Source organism: Pseudophryne corroboree, chromosome 3, assembly GCF_028390025.1.
Source record: "Pseudophryne corroboree isolate aPseCor3 chromosome 3, aPseCor3.hap2, whole genome shotgun sequence".
Taxonomy (NCBI): domain Eukaryota; kingdom Metazoa; phylum Chordata; class Amphibia; order Anura; family Myobatrachidae; genus Pseudophryne; species Pseudophryne corroboree.
The window spans coordinates 361,995,942-362,017,989 of NC_086446.1; the positions used below are offsets into that span (position 1 = coordinate 361,995,942).

The window sequence follows — 22,048 nt, forward strand, 5'->3', positions numbered from 1 at the left end:
AAAAAAAAACAAAAACCACAATAGCAGGTAACTAGTGGCAGAAGTAGGATTGGGATAACATTATATTGATAAGATCTTAGTACGGGTGGGTAGGAGAATGCGGGGGGCATACTCAGAAGCAATGGGGATGTCCCTGCTGAGCCTGGTCCTGGTGCTGTGCCCCCACAGTTCCCTGTTCATCTTGATGGTTAGGCCCAGGGGCAGACTTGATGTTCTCAGCCAGAGTGGTGGTAAGCCCGGTCTTGGTGTTCTCATGTTTGTAACTTTATGTGGCCTCTCCTCAGAGTTTTGTGGTTGTAATGCTGTCCTTCTGTTAACTTGTAAGTTTGTTTGCCTTCTGTTTTCATTCGGTTTAACACAGGTATAACACTGCTTTTGATTTTAGCTGCCACTTGATAAATAGCCACTTCATAAACTAGCCACTGCAGCATCCTATAGGACTGGCGTCCTAGGCGATACTGAATAAATAAGTCTACAAACACATGTCCTTTCTGATTACAACCCCCTCCCCCACACAGCAACCCTCCACCAAAAGGTGTTAATCATAACTACCAAATGTGAGGTCAGTAAACTCCAGTCAATCACTATAAGTTTTTGCAGACTACAGATATTAATCCACTTAAAACAATTTTGTAAACATGCAATGTAATGTGCAATGGTCTGCAGTAATTACCAAATAGATCTTTAGTAAGAAAGTAGCAATGGTCTGCAGTAATTACCAAATAGATCTTTAGCAGAACTGTTTTGCACATACACCAGAACTACACGTTGTGCACAAGATATACCTGAAAACGACCATATTTACACTTCTGGTCAGCACTACATAGCCTACATGTGCACCTGAAATTCTGCATCACCCAATTTTGTTTGTGCTCTTTTCCAGAGCGCGTGAAAATACGTAAGATATGCTCTGCTAACAGGCATATGTGCAACTTCGCATCGGCCCAAAAGTGGCTGAAAGAGAAGTTATCACACTGTTCTGTAAAATGCTTTTAATCATCAGCAGTGCACACTTAAACCGGCTCTACACTTGGCGTAAAAGATACTTCTGAAAACATGCGTAAATACACTTCTGGTAAACTCTACAGAGCCCGCAATCCAGTCGCCATGCACTCATTGGACTTTGGGTCTAATTCATGTTTGTAAGCACATGCCTACGCAGCTGCCAGTTTTCAGACTAAGGACTTGCTAATCATCGCAAGTGATGCTGCCACCCAGAAAAGAAAATAGACTACCAGTGAGCCATCGCATAGTCCTCAGCAACTGCATACACATATGCAGCACAGAAGCAATAATGAGGAACACACACTCTCCCAGTGAGTTTATGGTCACGCAGACTGGCCACAGCAGTAGTGAGGCTGTCACCTTGTTTCTCTACGTACATGATCTCAGCTGAACGCAGATACATGCCCCGAAAACGGCCATAACACATCTGCATTTTTGCCATCACTCCTTGTTACCTCCAGCCGAACGGTCACTTCCTGTCAATCACTCCGATATAAAATCTGACTGCGAGCGGCATTGCAGCGGTATCTTGGCGCGTACGCAGCACGAGTGCGGTGCATGTGCAGTCTGTCATAATCGCTCAGTTGCGTGAACATCGGCATTGTGTAGAAACATGAGCTAGGCCCTTTATCTGCATGAGAACAATGTTACAGTATTTCAGATGCAACTAAAATACATACAATTCTGCATCACCCGTACTTGTGTATGCCATCTTCCAGAGCATGTGCAGATCGTACACAAGATACGCTCTGAAAACAACACAAGTACTGGAAAGGAAAGGATTGTCTCTTTGTTGGCGCACTTGAAAGAAAGAGGTGAGTTTATTAAAATGTAACTTTTAATTTCATATATTAAAAATGCCTGAGATGTGAAAAATTACAGGACACCAATTGCAAACAATACACTAAATAAAAATAAATTAAATCAAATTCTCCTATGTGTCTTTATTGTATTCATATAGTTTTCCAATTCTTGAGTGTGTGCAAAAGTTTTTCATGAAACCAACCATAAATTGTTTACTACTGTGATTGTCTCCTTATTTACTAAAAGACTCTTATTAATTCCAAGTCGTAGAGGGGTGCAACACAGTTGTCTATCAAATGCTGGAAATGTGCGGTTGAACCATTATATTGTATTTTTAATTATACATATATACATGGATCCGATCGTATCAATTCTAATACACAGTAACAATATCCTGTTCCTGTTTATTACAGTTTGACAGTTGTGGTTCAATTCTCTCTCTCTCATGTGGTCATTCTATTGCTACCACAGAAGTGGCAACAGTCACAATAAATGTTGCAAATTTGTTATTTGACAGTCATAGGCTTTACATTAGTTATTGGTTGCCTGAAATGCCCCAGGCAAATGAATAATTGTATCTGTATCCACTTCTAATGCGGCCTACAAGACGTGCAAAATGTTATGAAGAGTGTGTGGGGATACACTGATGCTGCATTGTTCATAAATCTTAGCACTCACGGTGAGGGCATACTAAAAACATGCCAATACTGAACCTGCCGCAGATTTGCTGTTTACACGTCTAGGCACCCAAATGCTATCTCATATGACGTGACAATTGCGGCTTATGTTGATCCTTGCCAGTATGGCTATTATGGTACCATCATGAGGAGTGCATCCGTGATAAATGGGTTACAGATGTTTATAACCTCTATCAGATATCAATAAGTGGCCCCTATGTCCGTTTGTTACTAGATGTATTCTGAGCAGGCGTGAAAATAAATCAATATAATACACTGATTACGATCCTGCTGGAAATGCCCGTGTTAACACAACGGAAATGCAGCTCTGCCGCATTGGCGTTTTTTGATAAATAAATGAAAGTTATTTGCTACATGCCAAGGTGGCTGTTACATTTCAATGTTCAGCCTCTCTAATGTAGCTATTGTAACGCTGTCCTAGAAGTTGCAACAATTATAACTGGAGTTGTAAAAAATTGTTTCTATATTAAACAGGCAGGGATTGATTCCTGTGTCTGTTTATTACATAAAGTAATCTGCATGGGATGCTCACGTTTGCACCCCAAAAGGTATAGAGCTCTACCATGTGAGCTTTTACTATTGAGCAAGTATTAAATTAACCACTGTGAGCATTTATTAAGCAAAATTGTCCCAGCTTGTATCAAAATACTTCTATATATTGAGCTGGTTAAATTTAATAAGGTATGCTCACACTGATGTGATGTAAATTTAACCAGCTCAATATATAGAAGTATTTTGATACAAGCTGGGACAATTTTGCTTAATAAATGCTCACAGTGGTTAATTTAATACTTGCTCAATAGTAAAAGCTCACATGGTAGAGCGCTATACCTTTTGGGGTGCAAACGTGAGCATCCCATGCAGATTACTTTATGTAATAAACAGACACAGGAATCAATCCCTGCCTGTTTAATATAGAAACAATTTTTTACAACTCCAGTTATAATTGTTGCAACTTCTAGGACAGCGTTACAATAGCTACATTAGAGAGGCTGAACATTGAAATGTAACAGCCACCTTGGCATGTAGCAAATAACTTTCATTTATTTATCAAAAAACGCCAATGCGGCAGAGCTGCATTTCCGTTGTGTTAACACAGGCATTTCCAGCAGGATCGTAATCAGTGTATTATATTGATTTATTTTCACGCCTGCTCAGAATACATCTAGTAACAAACGGACATAGGGGCCACTTATTGATATCTGATAGAGGTTATAAACATCTGTAACCCATTTATCACGGATGCACTCCTCATGATGGTACCATAATAGCCATACTGGCAAGGATCAACATAAGCCGCAATTGTCACGTCATATGAGATAGCATTTGGGTGCCTAGACGTGTAAACAGCAAATCTGCGGCAGGTTCAGTATTGGCATGTTTTTAGTATGCCCTCACCGTGAGTGCTAAGATTTATGAACAATGCAGCATCAGTGTATCCCCACACACTCTTCATAACATTTTGCACGTCTTGTAGGCCGCATTAGAAGTGGATACAGATACAATTATTCATTTGCCTGGGGCATTTCAGGCAACCAATAACTAATGTAAAGCCTATGACTGTCAAATAACAAATTTGCAACATTTATTGTGACTGTTGCCACTTTTGTGGTAGCAATAGAATGACCACATGAGAGAGAGAGAATTGAACCACAACTGTCAAACTGTAATAAACAGGAACGGGATATTGTTACTGTGTATTAGAATTGATACGATCGGATCCATGTATATATGTATAATTAAAAAATACAATATAATGGTTCAACCGCACATTTCCAGCATTTGATAGACAACTGTGTTGTACCCCTCTACGACTTGGAATTAATAAGAGTCTTTTAGTAAATAAGGAGACAATCACAGTAGTAAACAATTTATGGTTGGTTTCATGAAAAACTTTTGCACACACTCAAGAATTGGAAAACTATATGAATACAATAAAGACACATAGGAGAATTTGATTTAATTTATTTTTATTTAGTGTATTGTTTGCAATTGGTGTCCTGTTATTTTTCACATCTCAGGCATTTTTAATATATGAAATTAAAAGTTACATTTTAATAAACTCACCTCTTTCTTTCAAGTGCGCCAACAAAGAGACAATCCTTTCCTTTCCCGTACTTGTCTTCTACCTCATTGTCTATGGCAGCACCCCCAGACAATATCATGAATTGATTTGTAATAGTAAAATTGGGGAATCATATCAGTTTAATATAAGTAAAAATAAATTGATGAAAGTCTAGTGCAGAGAATCTCCCTCTCCCCTTTTCCTTAATCTAGAATAAGTGCAACACATGCAGCTGAATGAAAAGCTATCCATGAACGTATGTAGGTGGTCATTCCGAGTTGTTCGCTCGTTGCCAATTTTCGCTATATTGCGATTAGTCGCTTACTGCGCATGCGCAAGGTTCGCAGAGCGCATGCGCTTAGTTATTTTACACAAAAGTTAGGTATTTTACTCATGGCATAACGAGTATTTTTCATCGTTCTGGTGATCGTACTGTGATTGACAGGAAGTGGGTGTTTCTGGGCGGAAACTGGCCTTTTTCTGGGCGTGTGCGAAAAAACGCTGGCGTTTCTGGGAAAAACGCAGGAGTGTCTGAAGAAACGGGGTAGTGTCTGGGCGAACGCTGGGTGTGTTTGTGACGTCAAACCAGGAACGAAACTGACTGAACTGATCGCAATGGCTGAGTAAGTCTGGAGCTACTCAGAAACTGCTAAGAAATGTCTATTCGCAATTCTGCTAATCTTTCGTTCGCAATTCTGCTAAGCTAAGATACACTCCCAGAGGGCGCCGGCTTAGCGTGTGCAATGCTGCTAAAAGCAGCTAGCGAGCGAACAACTCGGAATGAGGGCCGTAGTGCGTACATCATTCAAAACAGTGCAGCTTACATGAAATGCACAAACATATTTAAATATGTCACAGGCGGGTAAGACTACCTGGGGAATTACATTACCTTAGAATTGTATAATATCACAATACTTGCCAATATTTTATTTTCAGTCCAGATAGGGGATTCTGGGGTAATGGCTCTGAAGCCATGATAATGCAATGCATTGTGGATCACATCATCAAACTCCCAGGAAGTCCAGCAGAGCATGCCAAGAGTCTACGGCACCGCCCAGCAGCTATGAAGTAACATGAATAGTGTGTAGTATGCTGCATAATTATAATAGTAAAAAAACAGTACGATTGCTGTGTCCTCTGATGGGTGTATAGGACAGGAAGTCTGCTGTGCAAAGGAAAATGATCTCCCTTACCATCTCTTACTTTATCTGAAACATCTTAAGCTCTTGAACATATAAATTCTATGAATAAAATAGTATTTTAGGTTTAGTAAAATTTAAATAAGCAGTGACAGGCTGCAATGTGCAGTCCATATGGATTTCTAAGTGTAATAACACAAACTTTTGCATCTGGGAATCATATAGCAGAAAGTGCCTATGGGATAGAAGGGAACCCTTCAGGCAGATTCAGTGCATATCTGAAGACGTGGCAGTCCCAGTCCTCTGCTGTGAAATGTGAGCTGCAGGTCAACCACACATACACCGAATTACAGAAGTCACTGGCAGCCACCATCGCAGCCTCCCTGCCCAGTTACTATGATTGCTGATGCCTTTTACATTTATGCTAACACTTACTTGAACAAAAAAGGGATTTAGAAAAACAAATAAATAATATAATATGAAAACATTTGTTCAAGAATGTAGAAGTAAACAGATTTCACACACAAAATTAATTTCTATATGATACTGGTCTGTTACTCACTTGTTTCAATTTCTGTATTTTATAGGTAAAAGTGAAAATACATCCTTCATTATGGCATAGACAGGCATAATTACCACCGGCCGCTCCCTAGGCTGCTAAGTGCTTGTACACAAGGGCACCGAAAAAAGTATACACAACACCTGGTACTAAGGGGTCTGTGTACTAACCCTTGGAGAGAGATAAAGTGCACGTTGATAAGATACCAACAAGCAGCTCCTAACTCTCATTGTTCACAACACAGCCTGTGACATGGCAGTTAGGAGCTGGTACTTTATCTTCGTCCACTTCATCTCTCTCCAAGGCTTAATATATAGACCCCTTAGTTTTTGCTTTAACAAAGCATTAGGTGCTGATGTACAGTCAAACACATCTTGAACAGTTTGTAGAGCTGGACAGATGTACACAGACCTGTAAAAAGTGGGGATGGACCCAGGTACAAATTGGGGAGGCATGGTCACGCCCCCTACAACAAAATGTGAAAAAAAAAAAAAAGATGGACATCCCACGCTGCCCAGGGGGGTGTTGCGCGCTGTTCAGCCAAGGGTGGATCCACCCAGGGGGGGAAGGAGGGCAATCAGGCATTACAAACCCCCCCCCCATACACACACACACACACACACACACACACACATCATGTAGGGCAGGAATGGGGAACCTTCGGCCCTTCAGCTGTTGTTGAACTACACATACCAGCATGCCTTGCTACAGTTTTGCTATTTGGCCATGCTAAGACTGTTGCATGGCATTCTGGGATGTGTAGTTCAACAACAGCTGGAGGGCAGAAGGTTCCCCATCCCAGATGTAGGGAGAGGAGAGTGCCGATGCTCTGCGGCAGCAGACTCCCAGGACCCTCTCTCATCCTGCCCGATGTGCCTCTTCCCAACCTCTCGGCAGCCCTGGATGTGAATGTTTTGTTGTGGTCTGCTTGAGCCACTTTTAAGTAAACATATCCTTACTGGATTAGGCCAAAGCATGCCTATTTCCCACCTAATTCTGCTTCTCTTAAGACTTCTGGTGACAAATGTATTAAGCCAGGAGAAGTGATAAAGTGGAAGGTGATAACACACCAGCCAGTCAGCTCCTGACTGTAATTTTTCATACCCACCCTGTAACATGACAGTCAGAAGCTGATTGGCTGGTGCATTATCACCTTCCACTTTATCACTTCTTCAGGCTTAATACACAAACTACATGTACATTAATACATCTGACACCTAAGGCGCAAAATGACATAAATTCTACATGGGGATGGAAGCATTGTATCTAGTAACTGTGCTCACTCCCCCCGTGAAGACACTTAGCGTGCCCATGTCATGTTGAGGTTGAGGTAACAATAACAGAGGGTGTGAATACATCACAATGTGTGCATGGCCACATACGCCCCTTGAAATACCCACTGATTGCTGCACGCACCAGAAGAGAAGTGGTAAATCTGTAACCGGAAAATGTGAACCGTTAGGGATCCTTGAGTTTGGGAACCACTGCACTAAATAAATCTATACCTAGCAGTGCATCATGCTGATATTTATGGTTCAACAACAGCTAGACAGCCACAGGTTGTCTATGTCTGACCTTAGATGGAGTAATTGTTGTGCTTTCCATGTCACCTTTACAGCTAGGGAAACCCAATAGTTGCCTAAGAAGCCTCACGACAATTACAAAGCATGTAGTAAACATTTGAGAAAACCACAGGTAGTCGAGTAAAAAGGGCTACCTAAAGCCATCTTAAAAATATAACCCTTGCCCTAAATTGTATAGATTCAGACAATTATACCCTTTTTACCTTACGTGCCATGTGGATCAGCACTCTCCAAGACTGCTATAAAGAGCAAGAAAACACCCACTTCTTTATACACACACTATATATAAGGTGGTGTATTGCCATTTTAGGCATTTTTGGAGGGATGTGTTTCTCTCCGTGAACAGTCAGCTTTGCAGGACTGCATTGGAAAGAATGGTTTATTCACGTAATGGGGCAGAGTCAGTTATGTCACAAAAGTTTCAATGACTCTAAATAACTTTACCACATGACTTAAAATTTCCATAGATAGATATATTAGTGGCGGTATCAGTAGAAATATGTACTGGAATGTGTGATTAGCACTGAATAATGTTTTGCTTTTATGGTTCCTTGTATTGTAAAATGTTAAATGTGAAATTTGAGGTTTCGTGGTCCTTAAAATATGGCGTTGCCAGTTGTGTAACTACAGGGAGGCTAGACTGGCAAATGTCTAAGACCCACAAGGTGAAGGGGGACCACCGAACTCCAGCATCTGAGCTCCGGTGTCTGGATAGGCCCAAAGCCGCGGCCTGGATTTCCAGATCATCTACCATGATCACGCCGATGCAGCTGCCTGCTAGGTTTTCCTGACCCCCAGCTGTCTGTAGCTTACCTGAGGGGGCTCCCCTGTCGTTGGGGTCCTTCTGTGGAGGTTGGTATCTCCACAGGTACCCCTGTTTGTCCCCTGGAAGTGCCTCTGAGCAGCATTCTCTACAGCTCCCTCCTCGTCTGCTGGTTCCCTGATTGGCTTAGTTGGTACCTATACCGCTGCAGCTGCACATGTAGACCTAAGGGTTTAAAGAAATCAAATAGGAGGCCGCCTTGAGAGTTTGCCAGGGGCCTCCAAGCCTCTAGTTATGCCATTAGGTGTCGCTTATGTTCCATAATTATAAGCACTTAACTTAAAACTCACTGCCACATGGAGCTCTATAGTTCCTCCTCTGGAGCCATTTTTCTTGAACTCTTGCAGAAAATCAGGTATTGACTATTTTAAAGTGGAATTATTATATGCACAAGTAGTTGCATCTTTTACTGTAAAATTCAAGAATTTGCATTTGATTATTTTCCCTAGGAATTATTTTACAGGTTACGTGATATCAATACAGTCCTATGCAAGGCCAATATAAATCACATATGTATGAAGACATACAGTAGGCATGTATATACCAACATCCAGCGCTAACAATTAATATGTACTGGTGCTCTATACAGGTTACTGCTGCAATTCACTAAAGTACTCTTGCTATGTGAAGTGCCAATCTGGTCCAAACGGGTGTGATACAGGTTCCCAGTTGTCGTGATGCCGATGGTCACATGATCGACACCAGCATCCCGCCAATTAGAATGCGTAGAGGTGACGGGGTAATTATTTCACCCCTCCACTGTCCCCTACCCTAACCCTCCTGGGGCGGCAGCTAGGACTAAGGGGGACATTTACTAAGCAGTGATAAAAGTGGAGAAGTGAGCCAGTAGAGAAGTTGCCCATGGCAACCAATCAGCATTGACATAACATTTATAATTTGCATATTATAAAAGTATATAGAGCAGCTGATTGGTGGCCATGGGTAACTTCTCCACTGGCTCACTTCTCCACTTTTATCACTGCTTAGTAAATGTCCCCCTAAGTCACCGGGGGTGGCAGTTAGGACTAAGACTCGGTGGGGAAGGGGTGGGCTGCTATGGCTATACCCTCTCTAGTGCCTAACCCCCTCCCTCCCCTGGGCCCTAACCGTCACCTCGATACTTACCTTCGGGAAGTTGGTGTTCCGGTGTCGGTCACATGCAGGGCCGGATTAAGATCTGTGGGGGCCCCTGGGCAACAAACTTGTGGGGGCCCATATCAATCAAATTATCAATGTACTAGCGATCTATATAGATCTCTCTCTCTATATATATATATATATATATATATACATACACACACACACACACACACTATACATACATATATAGACATACATATCATATGTCTTTATAACATATATATATACTAGGTGATTCATCGCGCCCTACGGGCGCTCTTCACCCCGTCGTAAGGGGCTACGCCCCCTTAACCCTTGCACACCCTTGTGGCATGCTATATTTTTATTATATGGAGTATTACATCCAATCGTAATTGTGTGAGTGGTTAAATATTGCACGGACAAAGGGCTTGCAATGGTTAAGGGGTGGAAGCCCCTTGCAACGGCGTGAACAGCGCACGCAGGGCCTGGTGAATCACCTAGTAGGTGCTTTGGTTGGGGGAGTAGGGGGTGCGGGGAAGAGGCGGATGGGATCCTGGGGTGCTGCGGGAGGGGTGGTTGCGGTGGTGCCGCAGGTGGGGGAGGGGCTGGTGCGGTGGTGCCGCAGGTGGGGGAGGGTGCATGGGTGCCACGGGTGGTGGTCCGGAGCTACTGCGGGTGGGGGAGGAGCAGTTGCGGGGTTGCCCCGGGTGGGGGAGGGGCGGATGCGGTGGAAGGTACGGGTGCGGGGTTGCTGCGGGTGGGGGAGGGGGTCCGGAGCTACCGCGGGTGCTGGAGGGGGTGTGTGGGGGTGCCCCGGATGGGGCCCGGAGGTGCTGCGAGTGGGGGAGGGGCGGGTAATGCTTCTCCTCCTGTCAGCAGCTAAGCTGCTGTCCTCTCTTTGGCAGTGGCTCTCCAAGAGACTCGCCAGCAGCCAGTCACTATCGTTAGCGCCGGTGTCCCAACGCGCCGCATTCCGGGGTAGAAGATGTATGCAATAAACTACAGCTCCCAGCAGCCCTAAGGGCCGGAATGCTTTGGCGCTAAGGGCTGCTGGGAGCTGTAGTTTATTTAGTGCGTCTACTTCCCTGTAATGCGGCGCGTTGGGACACTGGTGCTAGCAATAGTGATTGGCTGGCAGAACTGACTGACTGGCTGAATCAATGTAAAAGGTGAGAGTGCTGTGCAGTGTCAGTGTCACTGCACACAGGCTCGGCGCTAGCCGCTCAGCAAAGGGATGCAGTGCAGGGAGGCACCAGGAAGGAGAGGCGTTCTCCCTGCTCTGCATTCCTGTGCTGAGCTGCTGCTGCTATCCCTGCTGCTGCTGCCGACTGCTGTCACACATGCAGCAGCGCCGGCAGCACAAAACCTCCTCTCCCCCTCGGCGCCGGCAGCACAAAGCCTCCTCTCCCCTCCCATGTATGACATTCAGTGGCCGGGCGGGAGCCAAAGGGGGCGGAGCTAGACAGGACCATGCTGCAGCAGGAGGATGAGCTGCTACAGCTTGGGGCAGCCAGACTTCATTAGATAAGTGTCTGGAAAGAGAGTGAGTGTGTGTGTGTATACTGTACATATGTGTGTATACTGTACATACAGTATGTATGTGTGTGTTTGAATATATATATATATATATATGGGATCCGGTCTGAAGATCGACAGCATCTAGGTCGACAATGTTTGGGTCGACCACTATAGGTCGACAGTCACTAGGTCGACATGGATGGAAGGTCGACAGGGTTTCTAGGTCGACATGTGCTAGGTCGACAGGTCTAAAGGTCGACATGAGTTTTTCACATTTTTTTTCTTTTTTGGAATTTTTTCATACTTAACGATCCACGTGGACTACGATTGGAACGGTAATCTGTGCCGAGCGAAGCGGTAGTGGAGCGAAGGCACCATGCCCGAAGCATGGCGAGCGAAGCGAGCCATGCGAGGGGACGTGGTGCACTAATTTGGGATCCCGGTCACATTACGGAGAAAACGACACACAAAAAAAAAAAAATCCTCATGTCGACCTTTAGACCTGTCGACCTAGCACATGTCGACCTAGAAACCCTGTCGACCTTCCATCCATGTCGACCTAGTGACTGTCGACCTATAGTGGTCGACCTAAACATTGTCGACCTAGATACTGTCGATTTGATGAACCACACCCATATATATATATATATATATATATATATATATATATGTGTGTCTGTTGTGTGTGTGTGTGTGTGTGTGTGTGTGTGTGTGTGTGTCTACTGCATAATGGGGGTAATTCTGAGTTGATCGCAGCAGGAACTTTGTTAGCAGTTGGGCAAAACCATGTGCACTGCAGGGGAGGCAGATATAACATGTGCAGAGAGAGTTAGATTTGGGTGGGGTGTGTTCAATCTGCAATCTAAATTGCAGTGTAAAAATAAAGCAGCCAGTATTTACCCTGCACAGAAACAAAATAACCCACCCAAATCTAACTCTCTCTGCACATGTTATATCTGCTTCCCCTGCAATGCACATGGGAGGTCATTCCGAGTTGTTCGCTCGCAAGCGGATTTTAGCAGATTTGCTCATGCTAAGCCGCCGCCTACTGGGAGTGAATCTTAGCATCTTAAAATTGCGACCGATGTATTCGCAATATTGCGATTACACACCTCGTAGCAGTTTCTGAGTAGCTCCAGACTTACTCGGCATCTGCGATCAGTTCAGTGCTTGTCATTCCTGGTTTGACGTCACAAACACACCCAGCGTTCGCCCAGACACTCCTCCGTTCCTCCGGCCACTCCTGCGTTTTTTCCGGAAACGGTAGCGTTTTTTTCCCACACGCCCATAAAACGGCCTGTTTCCGCCCAGTAACACCCATTTCCTGTCAATCACATTACGATCGCCAGAACGATGAAAATGCCGTGAGTAAAATTCCTAAGTGCATAGCAAATTTACTTGGCGCAGTCGCAGTGCGGACATGGCGCATGCGCATTAATCGGAAAATCGCTGCGATGCGAAGATTTTTACAGAGCGAACAACTCGGAATGAGGGCCATGGTTTTGCCCAACTGCTAACAAAATTCCTGCTGCAATCAACTCAGAATTACCGCCCAATGCAGTGGCAAACGCAGGATTTCTGGAGGGGGGTTTCCAAATACAAACCACAATTTTCTACTCAGCGGAACAATGGAGTAAGAGCAGGAGTCTAGGTGAGCGTTAGAAGAAAATAGTAATGACCCTAAACATTGGTCTTTTTATATACTGGAAAATTTATAGTATGGGCTGTATCAAACATATGTAAATAATGTAAATAAGTGGTCAGGAAAAAGTCAAACATCCCATAATAAATAAATACACAAACATAATAGAACCAGAACTGCACTTTCCAAACACACATTCTCCCACCTCATGGTAAGGCTCCTGTCTCTTATTCCTGAGAGCTACTCTCTGGTCCAGAGCATGGATCTGGACCACACAGACACAGCAAACTTGGTAGAAGAAGCTGCTACCACTGGGCATGTGCAGCAGTTCTCCTCTGTCCCTTAAACTGCATGATGTGGCGGCAGCACTAGTAACTGTATTATACATCATTGCTATTGTGGTCATAATTTGAGCCACTTGCCAAGAGGAGGGGTGTTTCCGGGCAACCGGAAACCCCCCCCCCCCCCCCTGCGTTTGCCTGTGCAATGTGTGTAAGCATCACTGCTACAGGGGGCATTACGTGTGTAAGCGTCACTGCTACAGGGGGTGTTACTTGTGCAGAGAGAGTTAGATTTGGGTGTGGTGTGTTCAATCTGCAATCTAAATTGCAGTGTAAAAATAAAGCAGCCAGTATTTACCCTTCACAGATACAAAATAACCCACCCAAATCTAATTCTCTCTGCACATGTTATATCTGCTTCCCCTGCAATGCACATGGTTTTGCCCAACTGCTAACAAAATTCCTGCTGCGATCAACTCAGAATTACCCCCCAATGTGTGTAAGCATCACTGCTACAGGGGGCATTACGTGTGTAAGCGTCACTGCTACAGGGGGGCGTTACGTGTGTAAGCGTCACTGCTACGGGGGCATTACGTGTGTAAGCGGCACTGGTACAGAGGGCGTTATTTGTGTAAGCGGCACTGGTACAGGGGGCGTTACGTGTGTAAGCGGCACTGGTACAGGGGGCGTTACGTGTGTAAGTGGCACCGGTAGAGGGGGCGCTACGTGTGTAAGCGTCACTGGTGCAGGGGGGTGTTACGTGTCTAAGAGGCACTGCTACAGGGGGCATTACGTGTGTACGCGTCACTGCTAAAGGGGGTGTTACTTGTGTAAGCGTCAATGGTACAGGGGGGCATGACATGTGTAAGCGTCACTGGTTACATGTGTAAGCGTCTCTTGTACAGGGGGCATTACATGTGTAAGTGTCTCTACTACAGGGGGTATTATGTGCGCTGTGCCTTTGTAAAGTATGCAAAGGTACAAATTTATAGTTTGCAGGGGGGCGGCGAACACCGTAGCACCGGCCCTGACTGCACACCCACTGCACTGCACAGCACTGTCACCTTTTACATTGATTCAGCATCCAGACATTACCCTCCGCGATATCACCCACTCTATCTGTTACATTAGCCAACTTGGGGCTTCCAGGCCGACAGCCCAGGTGCTGTGTTGCGGAGTCAGGGCCTCTGGGAATCTGGGCGCGGCTGTGGCAGGGAGGCACTTCTGTGACACAACGCGCAGAGGAGTCTCCGGGGCTCAGAGAGTATGCGGCGCAGGTAGGGCTATGAAAGCCTTCCGCTGCGCCGCTTTCATACACATCTATGCCGGTGGCCACAGCAGTTTTTGTTCCACCTGCGCTGCGGCTAGGGAGTGGGGATTGTTGATGGTGGAGGGTGCAGTTGGACTGGCAGCAGGACATAGGACGCTGCAGTAAAAGGATTATTTTTTCCCTATGTACAGCGCAGAGACTTGCTGCAGTGGCATACCCTCCAGCTGGACCTTTTTGGCGGGTACAGTACTTTTTTTAATGGTCTGTACCATTTTTTTGGCTCTCCAAACTTCCATTGAAAGTATATGAGAAGGGCGTGGCCACACCACTGTACCCATGGCCACGCCCCCTTTTCGAATGTGTATCAATGTTTATGTGTAAATGGTTGGAGGGTATTTTGCTGCAGATGCAGTGTGCCTATTTTGGGGTGTGGAGCTTGAGCTGCAGCTCCATCAGTCCCATTGCTAATCCTGCTCTGTGAAAACACAGCAGGCAAAGGGCAGAGCCTCCCATTGGATGTAACCTGTGTGGGAGGGCGTTTCTCGCCCAATCAGGTGTGGACTGGATGTGATAGACCTGGCACTAACCCAAGGAGAGCTCCTAGCCACGCCCAGCGTTAGAGCTCCAGGCACAGAGTCACAGGGCTATTATAAGGAGATATATATATATATATATATATATATACATACACACACACACATACAAAGGCAGCCTTATGTGGACACTGATGGCAGTGTGGGAGTCGGATTGCAGGATACCTGCATCTGAAGATTGCATGGAGTGCTCAGTACAACGGTGGGGAGACTTGCACTGAAGAGTTGTTGATGATGAGCTGTGGCTGCCTGTGCCGCTGGTTATGTAGATGCTAGATCCAAGTGGCCTAAGGGACCTATAACGTCAGGGGGAGGAGCCATGTCACCAGGGGAAGGAGCTAGGCCAGCGGGATAGTTCTTCTACTATCCACGCCACCAACTATTACCCTTAGTAACTTGGTGGCGAGCGAAGCGGAGCGAGCCACAGAGCCTGAAGCGTGGCGAGCGAAGCAAGCCCGCGAGGGTACTTTTCGGGTACCCTGTCCGGGCATTGCCCCTCCCCCTGGTGACGTGGCTCCTCCCCCTGGTGATGTCAAAGGTTCCTTATCCCACTCCGATTTAGAACCAAACGTGCCGCTGTGGCCGCGGGGGATGCGGTCAAGATGCCGCCGGCCGGAATCCCGGCGGTCGAAATACCGACGCCGGAATCCCGACCGCCACAATCCCGACATATTCTCCCTCCGTGGGTGTCCACGACACCCATAGAGGGAGAATATAATAGTGTGCCGAGCGTAGCGAGGCACCGTGCCCGCAGCATGGCGAGCGAAGCGAGCCCGCAAGAGGCTGCGTTCCGCTCGCCACCCCTGTCGGGATTGTGTGGTCGGGATTCCGGCGACGGTATTTCGACCGCCGGGATTCCGGCCGGCGGCATTTAGTACTGATCCCGGCCGCGGCTCTGGACAGTCAGTGTCTCGCGTGATTTGACGTCATTATCCCGCGAGACTCTGAATGTATGAAGCTCTTCGACGGCCAGTAGAAAATATATGAGCCAGAGCCGCCGCGGAGGAAGAAACTGGAGGCGCAGCTAAATGCTGTACTCCGGTTTTATGTTACTAACACTTGTGAGTCTGGGGGACAGCGTGTGGGGGCCCGGAACGGCCGCCCCTATCGCCCCTCCCATAATCCGGCCATGGTCACATGACCGCCAGCATCCCGACCACTGGGACGCTGAGCGCATTCTGTCTAAATATGAAACCTACACCAACAGCGTATTGCTCTAGCGCAGTGATGGGGAACCTTGGGCACTCCAGCTGTTGTTGAACTACACATCCCAGCATGTCCTGCTACAGTTTTAACATAGCCAAATAGCAAAACTGTAGCAGGGCATGCTATGATGTGTAGTTCAACAACAGCTGGAGTGTCAAAGGTTCCCCATCACTGCTCTAGCGTAAGGCTTCATGGCAGGGAGTATTTAAAAGTATACCTATCTACATACCTGGCATGTGTAAGTCAATAATGCTGCACATGCCAACTGTATTCCATGTTCCTTAAACAACACATTGCAATGAGAAACTGCACTAAGGATGGCCATCGGTGGGTTAAACAGCAATGGGACCATTGTTTACTCTTGATGGTATGAAACCATCAACTGGGGAACATCTATGGTTTCACCAAGGTTAACCTTTGCTTTATGACTTATCGAGCAGCGGGCCAATCAGAAGTGGGTGGGGCTTCATTGGTCACATCAAGGGCTACGTATAGACTGTGTCCTGGAGCAGAGGTTCTCAAATGCGATCATCAAGGCACCCCAACAGTCCAAGTTTTAAGTTTATCCATTCTTGGCCACAGGTGACTTAATTAGCACCTCAGTCAATCTGATTTAACCATCTGTGCTGAGCCATATATATACCTAAAACCTGGATTGTTGTGGTGCCTTGAGGACCGTGTTTGAGAACCTCTGTCCTGGATCCAAGGAGAAAAGAAAAAAAAAACAGTGGGGGGCTTTGTGCCATCAATGTCAGAAAACCATTGGAACTCCACCATCGTTGGTAAAAACATCTACCATCGATAGTCATCCTTACATTGCAGTGGCACAGGAAGGTAATTAAGCATAGCACCAACCTGAGATGGTTTTAGGTTTGTTTCAAAAGCTGCGCTAATTGACAAAAGACCACAATCCAAGTAACGTCCTACGGGGATCTATGATTTCTTGGCAGCAACCCATTGTTTAAATTGATTACCCTTTTTTTTTGCAGACAAAGGGGTTACAGCTGCTTATTAAATATCACACAAACACAACACAATAACTCCCTGGCGCTGCTTAAATAATTCAATTAGTGTATATGTAACGTAAATTTTCAAAAAGATCTTAAAAAAAGAAATCCGTCTGCAGCTCACTATAAAAAAGGGACCTTCTCTGCCCCTCGAATATATCTAAAAAAGAAAAAAAAAATATAGACAGCGCTAGCAGATTTCTTATTAAAATATTTCTATTTTTATTTTCATAAAGTTTTGTAAAATATAAACAATCTCGTTTTCTTACCCTGAATAAAGATATTAATATCTAAAAAACATAGCAATGTTATATAAAATAACAATAATGGCACACACAACTATATGCTCTGACTGATGAAGCCGCTGACATCCATAGGCGGAGAAACGCGTCTCATTTAACCCTACTTACCCGCTAATCAGCACGTCATGAGTCCGCTCCACCATGCTGGGATACAACGCTGAAGATCTCCTGATAAGGCTTATTTAAAAGGTTTCTGAGCACCAGAGCCGGGAGTATAAAAGCGACGGAACCCTTGAGGACTGTGGTAATATTTACATTGAACATGGCCATGTTTAAATTAAATTGCTGAGACTCATGAATGATTGTGCTATCGTGAGAAAAGCATTATATAAATATATACCGGTATCAGCTGAATAACAACTAAATGATTGCTGATGTGCACTGAAAATACCATTACTCTCAAGGGGAGAGAATAACCATTGAGACTTTGTCTTTCAATTCAATCTGTCTGGAAACAAGGATCAGTGTGTTTAAAAGTATGGACATGTGAATATTAATTTATACTCTAATAAGAGATCTTGCGACAACTGCTCTGTTATAGAAGTCTGATAAATTGTCACCTTGTCTGGCTTTTGAGCCGAAAGAGCAACCAAGTTTCTGAATAGGAGATTTGGACACGTTTGTAACATTGAAGCATTAAAGTGTGAGCTAATTGTATCCAGTTAACTGCTGTGGGTGTTTGTGGAAAGGAGATACTCCACACAATAGAGCATATAGTTGTGTGTGCCATTATGGTTATTTTATATAACATTGCTGTTTTTTAGAAATTAATATCTTTATTCAGGGTAAGAAAAGGACATTGTTTATATTTTACAAAACTTTATGAAAATAAAAATATTTTAATAAGAAATCTGCTAGCGCTGCTTATTAAATATGCCCCAAGCATTGCTATTTTAAATATTGTGCATAAACCCAATGTTTTTGTAAATAACGTGTTTTTGTAAATAAAATCATGGGGATTATTTTTCAAAACCTGGAGAGAGATAAAGCAGAAAGATATAAAGCACTATCCAATCAGCTTCCAACTCTAATTTTACAAGCTGTGTTTGAAAAATGACAGGAGATGATTGGTTAGTGCTTACAGTTCTTGGATAAATACCCCAATGTCTCCAGAATCGCTCTAATGGTGTGTACACACGGTGAGATCCTTGCTATGCCCGATTTTCACTTTGCGATTTCCCCTGAACTCCCCGGAGCCCAGCACCACCAATTTTGACTAACTTTTCTTGAGATATGGACTATTAGGTATATTCAATAACTGTCGGAAGCTGCCGTCTTGTCGGGAAGACGGCAGCTTCCGACAGTTTTAGGTCGGAAGGGGTTCCGACCTATTCATTACGGCCCCATTTATTCCGACAAGTCGGGAAACCCGACTTGTCGGAATGCTGTTGGAATGCACGCTGATCGGCGGCTTCAGCCGCCGAACAGCGTGCATTGTCGGAAGCGGGGCCAAACGGAGCGGACAGTCGGATTTGGCCGCTCTTTTCAATAGGGGTTGTCGGGTCCATTCCGACAACTGCATGTCGGAATGGACCCGACTCTTATTGAATATACCCCTATGTGTGCTTATAAATTTGGCTTATGTGAGATTTTGGCTTATGTGAGATTTAATTGACATGTGAGATGAACTAGATACACCGATCTAGCAAGGATTGACTTGCCTGCACAGTCTATCTTTTCTTGCGATACCGACCTGGGGGGACCGCGCATCGGGATCGAATCGGGATCGCAAGTGGCACAACACCTTGCGATTTGCACTAACTTTTCTTGCGATTTTGACTATATAGTCAAAATCGAAAGAAAAAATCTCACCATGTGTACACACCATAAGGGGTAAATTTATACCCCTTTCAGACCGCCTGCTATGAACACGGGTTATTAGCACATGAACGTGCAAAACCTGTGTTCATGTGCGGTCTGAAAGGTGCCAGGGTTGAAATAACGGATTGCGCAACCCGGTATTCCAACTCGGGTTGCGAGCAGGGTTGAACCCGGCTTACTGTGCAGTGTGAACGGGAACCGGGTCTATGCGACCCGTTTCCTGTTCACTGTGTGTGGACAGGCGGCTCGCACCATGGGAGCTCCCGTGTCAGGCTCCCGGGTGCGACCTGAAAGGAGTTTTACTAAGGCAGGAGTTTTTTACAACAGGTGATGTTGCCCATAGAAACCAGATTCTATTATCTTTTAGAAGCAGGTAGATAAATGTTAAGTAGAATCTGATTGGTTGCTATGGGCAACATCACCAGTTCTAAAAAAACTCCAACCTTAGTAAATTTACCCCTAAAAATAGTGATACATCGATCTCTTCCTAGAGAATCTGAGACTGATGCCCAGCAGTAGAGGCCCGGGATAAAGAACTGGAATTTTAAACTGGAACTACTTGTAAGAATGGTTTCAAATATCTTTAATTGATCCTTTAATACAGGGGTGGGGAACCTCAGGCCCGAGGGCCGTATAAGGCCCTCAAAGCCACTTGATCCGGCCCAGCCAGGCTCACCTAAATGAGAGGAGATGCCGAGCGCCCGCTGAGATTTTACCACCAGCGGGCGCCCTTCTCCTCAGCAGCAGCCGGAGGCAGGAGCTCACTCCTGAGCTCCAGCTTCTGGCTCAGGCAGTGTACATGTGCGACTGTGCGGCGCTATGGGAGAGACGTCATGACATCTCCCATAGTTTCGAGGAGAGGGAGGGCAGCGGTCCGGAAGCAAGCGCAGGGCTGGTGAGCATTGTGTTTTTTCTTCTTTCTTTAAATGTGTGTGTGTGTAAGCGGCGCTACTAGGGGGCATATTTAATGGGGCATAACTACATGGGGCATATTTAATGGGGCATAACAACTGACGGGGCATAGCTAATGGGCCAAAACAACCGACAGTGGGCATATCTAATGGGGCATAACAACTGACTGGGGGGCAAATCTAATCGGGCATAACAAGTGACTGGGGGCATAACTACTGACTGGGGGAAGGCTAATTTTTAATTTGATAATTTTTGTATGGCCCCCGAAGGATTTTATAAATATCCAAATGGCCCTTGGTAGAAAAAGGGTTCCCCACCCCTGCTTTAATTGATCCCTCGGTTTTACCTCACACAGAGGCAGATGTGGAGAGTGATAAAGTGGAGAGAGATAAACTACCAACCAATCAGCTCCTACATGCCATGTTACAGGCTGACTGAAAAATTGAGACAGGAGCTGATTGGCTGGTAGTTTACCGCTCTCCACTTTATCACTCTCCAAGGCTTAGTATATCTTCCCCAAATACACATACAGTAAGGAGACGTTTCCCCTCTGACCTTGAAGTAGGTGTAGTGCAGGTACTGGTACGGGTCCCTCCTCTGGAAGGCTTGCAGGGTCTCCTTGTCGGGGTAGGGCTGCTGGAAGACCGGCAGGGTAGCCTTACACTTCCTCAGACACACAGCCCGTGACAGCACCCGCCCAAATAACTTCTGCTCCAGATTCCAGTCCCGGGGCTCTTCCGTCCCCTCCTCAGCCTCTAGCCCGGGAATGGGGGAGCCCTCCGTGCAGCTCTGACTACAGTGAGCCTCGCTGTCTTCCAGCAGCCGGTGAAGCCTCAGACTGGCCTCCAGTGTGCGGGTAGCTTCCTTCCAGGACTCCGCCTCGTACAGGTCCATAGCCTTGGCATAGGTAGGCTGCAGCGGCTGCAGCTCGGAGCGGGGGAAGCCGCGGAAACTATATTGCTCATACTGTGCCCGGCTGGGGCACAGAGAGAGGAGCAGTGCGCTGAGGATGAGGGGCAGCATGGCCGGGGGCAGAGGGGATGCCAGGAGCACAGGGAGAGCCAGGTTTCAGCAGGGGGATAAGAAGTTCCTGTAATGCGGAGCTAGGACTGGGGAACTGTGTAGCCCAGCGAGGTATAAGCAGACTGAGACGAAGAAGGAATTAGCCAAGAGCAGGGGGGCTGCGGGGTCTCTTACTGCCAGGCTGGCTGGGACACTGAGAACAGCCAGGAACAGGCCATGTACTGGGGAGTAGACGCCAGTGTGTTCCCTGCAGGGCTCTTCTCTCCTTGGGACCCCACATCAGCTCCTCCTGCATCACTCAGATCTTTCCACATGTCCCTCAGAAACTCTTTCCATTCACAGCACCCATCCTCCTGTAACACATAACATAGGGGAGTGCTGGGTGATAATGATGATGATGTGTGATCTGAGTGCTCTCTAGGGTAAGTGCTGCAGCAGAGCTCTCTTCAGATTCCACCGGGTCTTAAAGACACTAGCAGATTTTCAGACTACTTTTACAACTAGAATACAGATTAAACAGTGGGTAGGTTTGTTACACTTGCATTCTTGTTGTAGAAATTAAAAAAAGCATGTATCTTAAAAATAATTAGGACAAAATATTTTAAAGGTCCCTGTCACGGTTGCGGTATGAATGGTCGACCATGTTATGGTCGTCAGTCATTAGGTCGACCACTTTTGGTCGAAATTGGCATGGTC

At 45.7% G+C, this 22,048-nt stretch overlaps 1 protein-coding gene across 1 annotated transcript in view; it reads right to left on the reverse strand.

The window, feature by feature from the left end:
• Positions 1-21,785, reverse strand: part of P3H4 (prolyl 3-hydroxylase family member 4 (inactive)) — a 73,749-nt gene extending 51,964 nt beyond the window's left edge. Inside the window, exon 1 of the mRNA XM_063959838.1 lies at positions 20,885-21,785. Coding sequence (XP_063815908.1) covers positions 20,885-21,352 — 468 coding nt within the window. The 5' untranslated portion in view covers positions 21,353-21,785. The remainder of the gene's footprint in view (positions 1-20,884) is intronic.
• Positions 21,786-22,048: the final 263 nt, after the last annotated feature.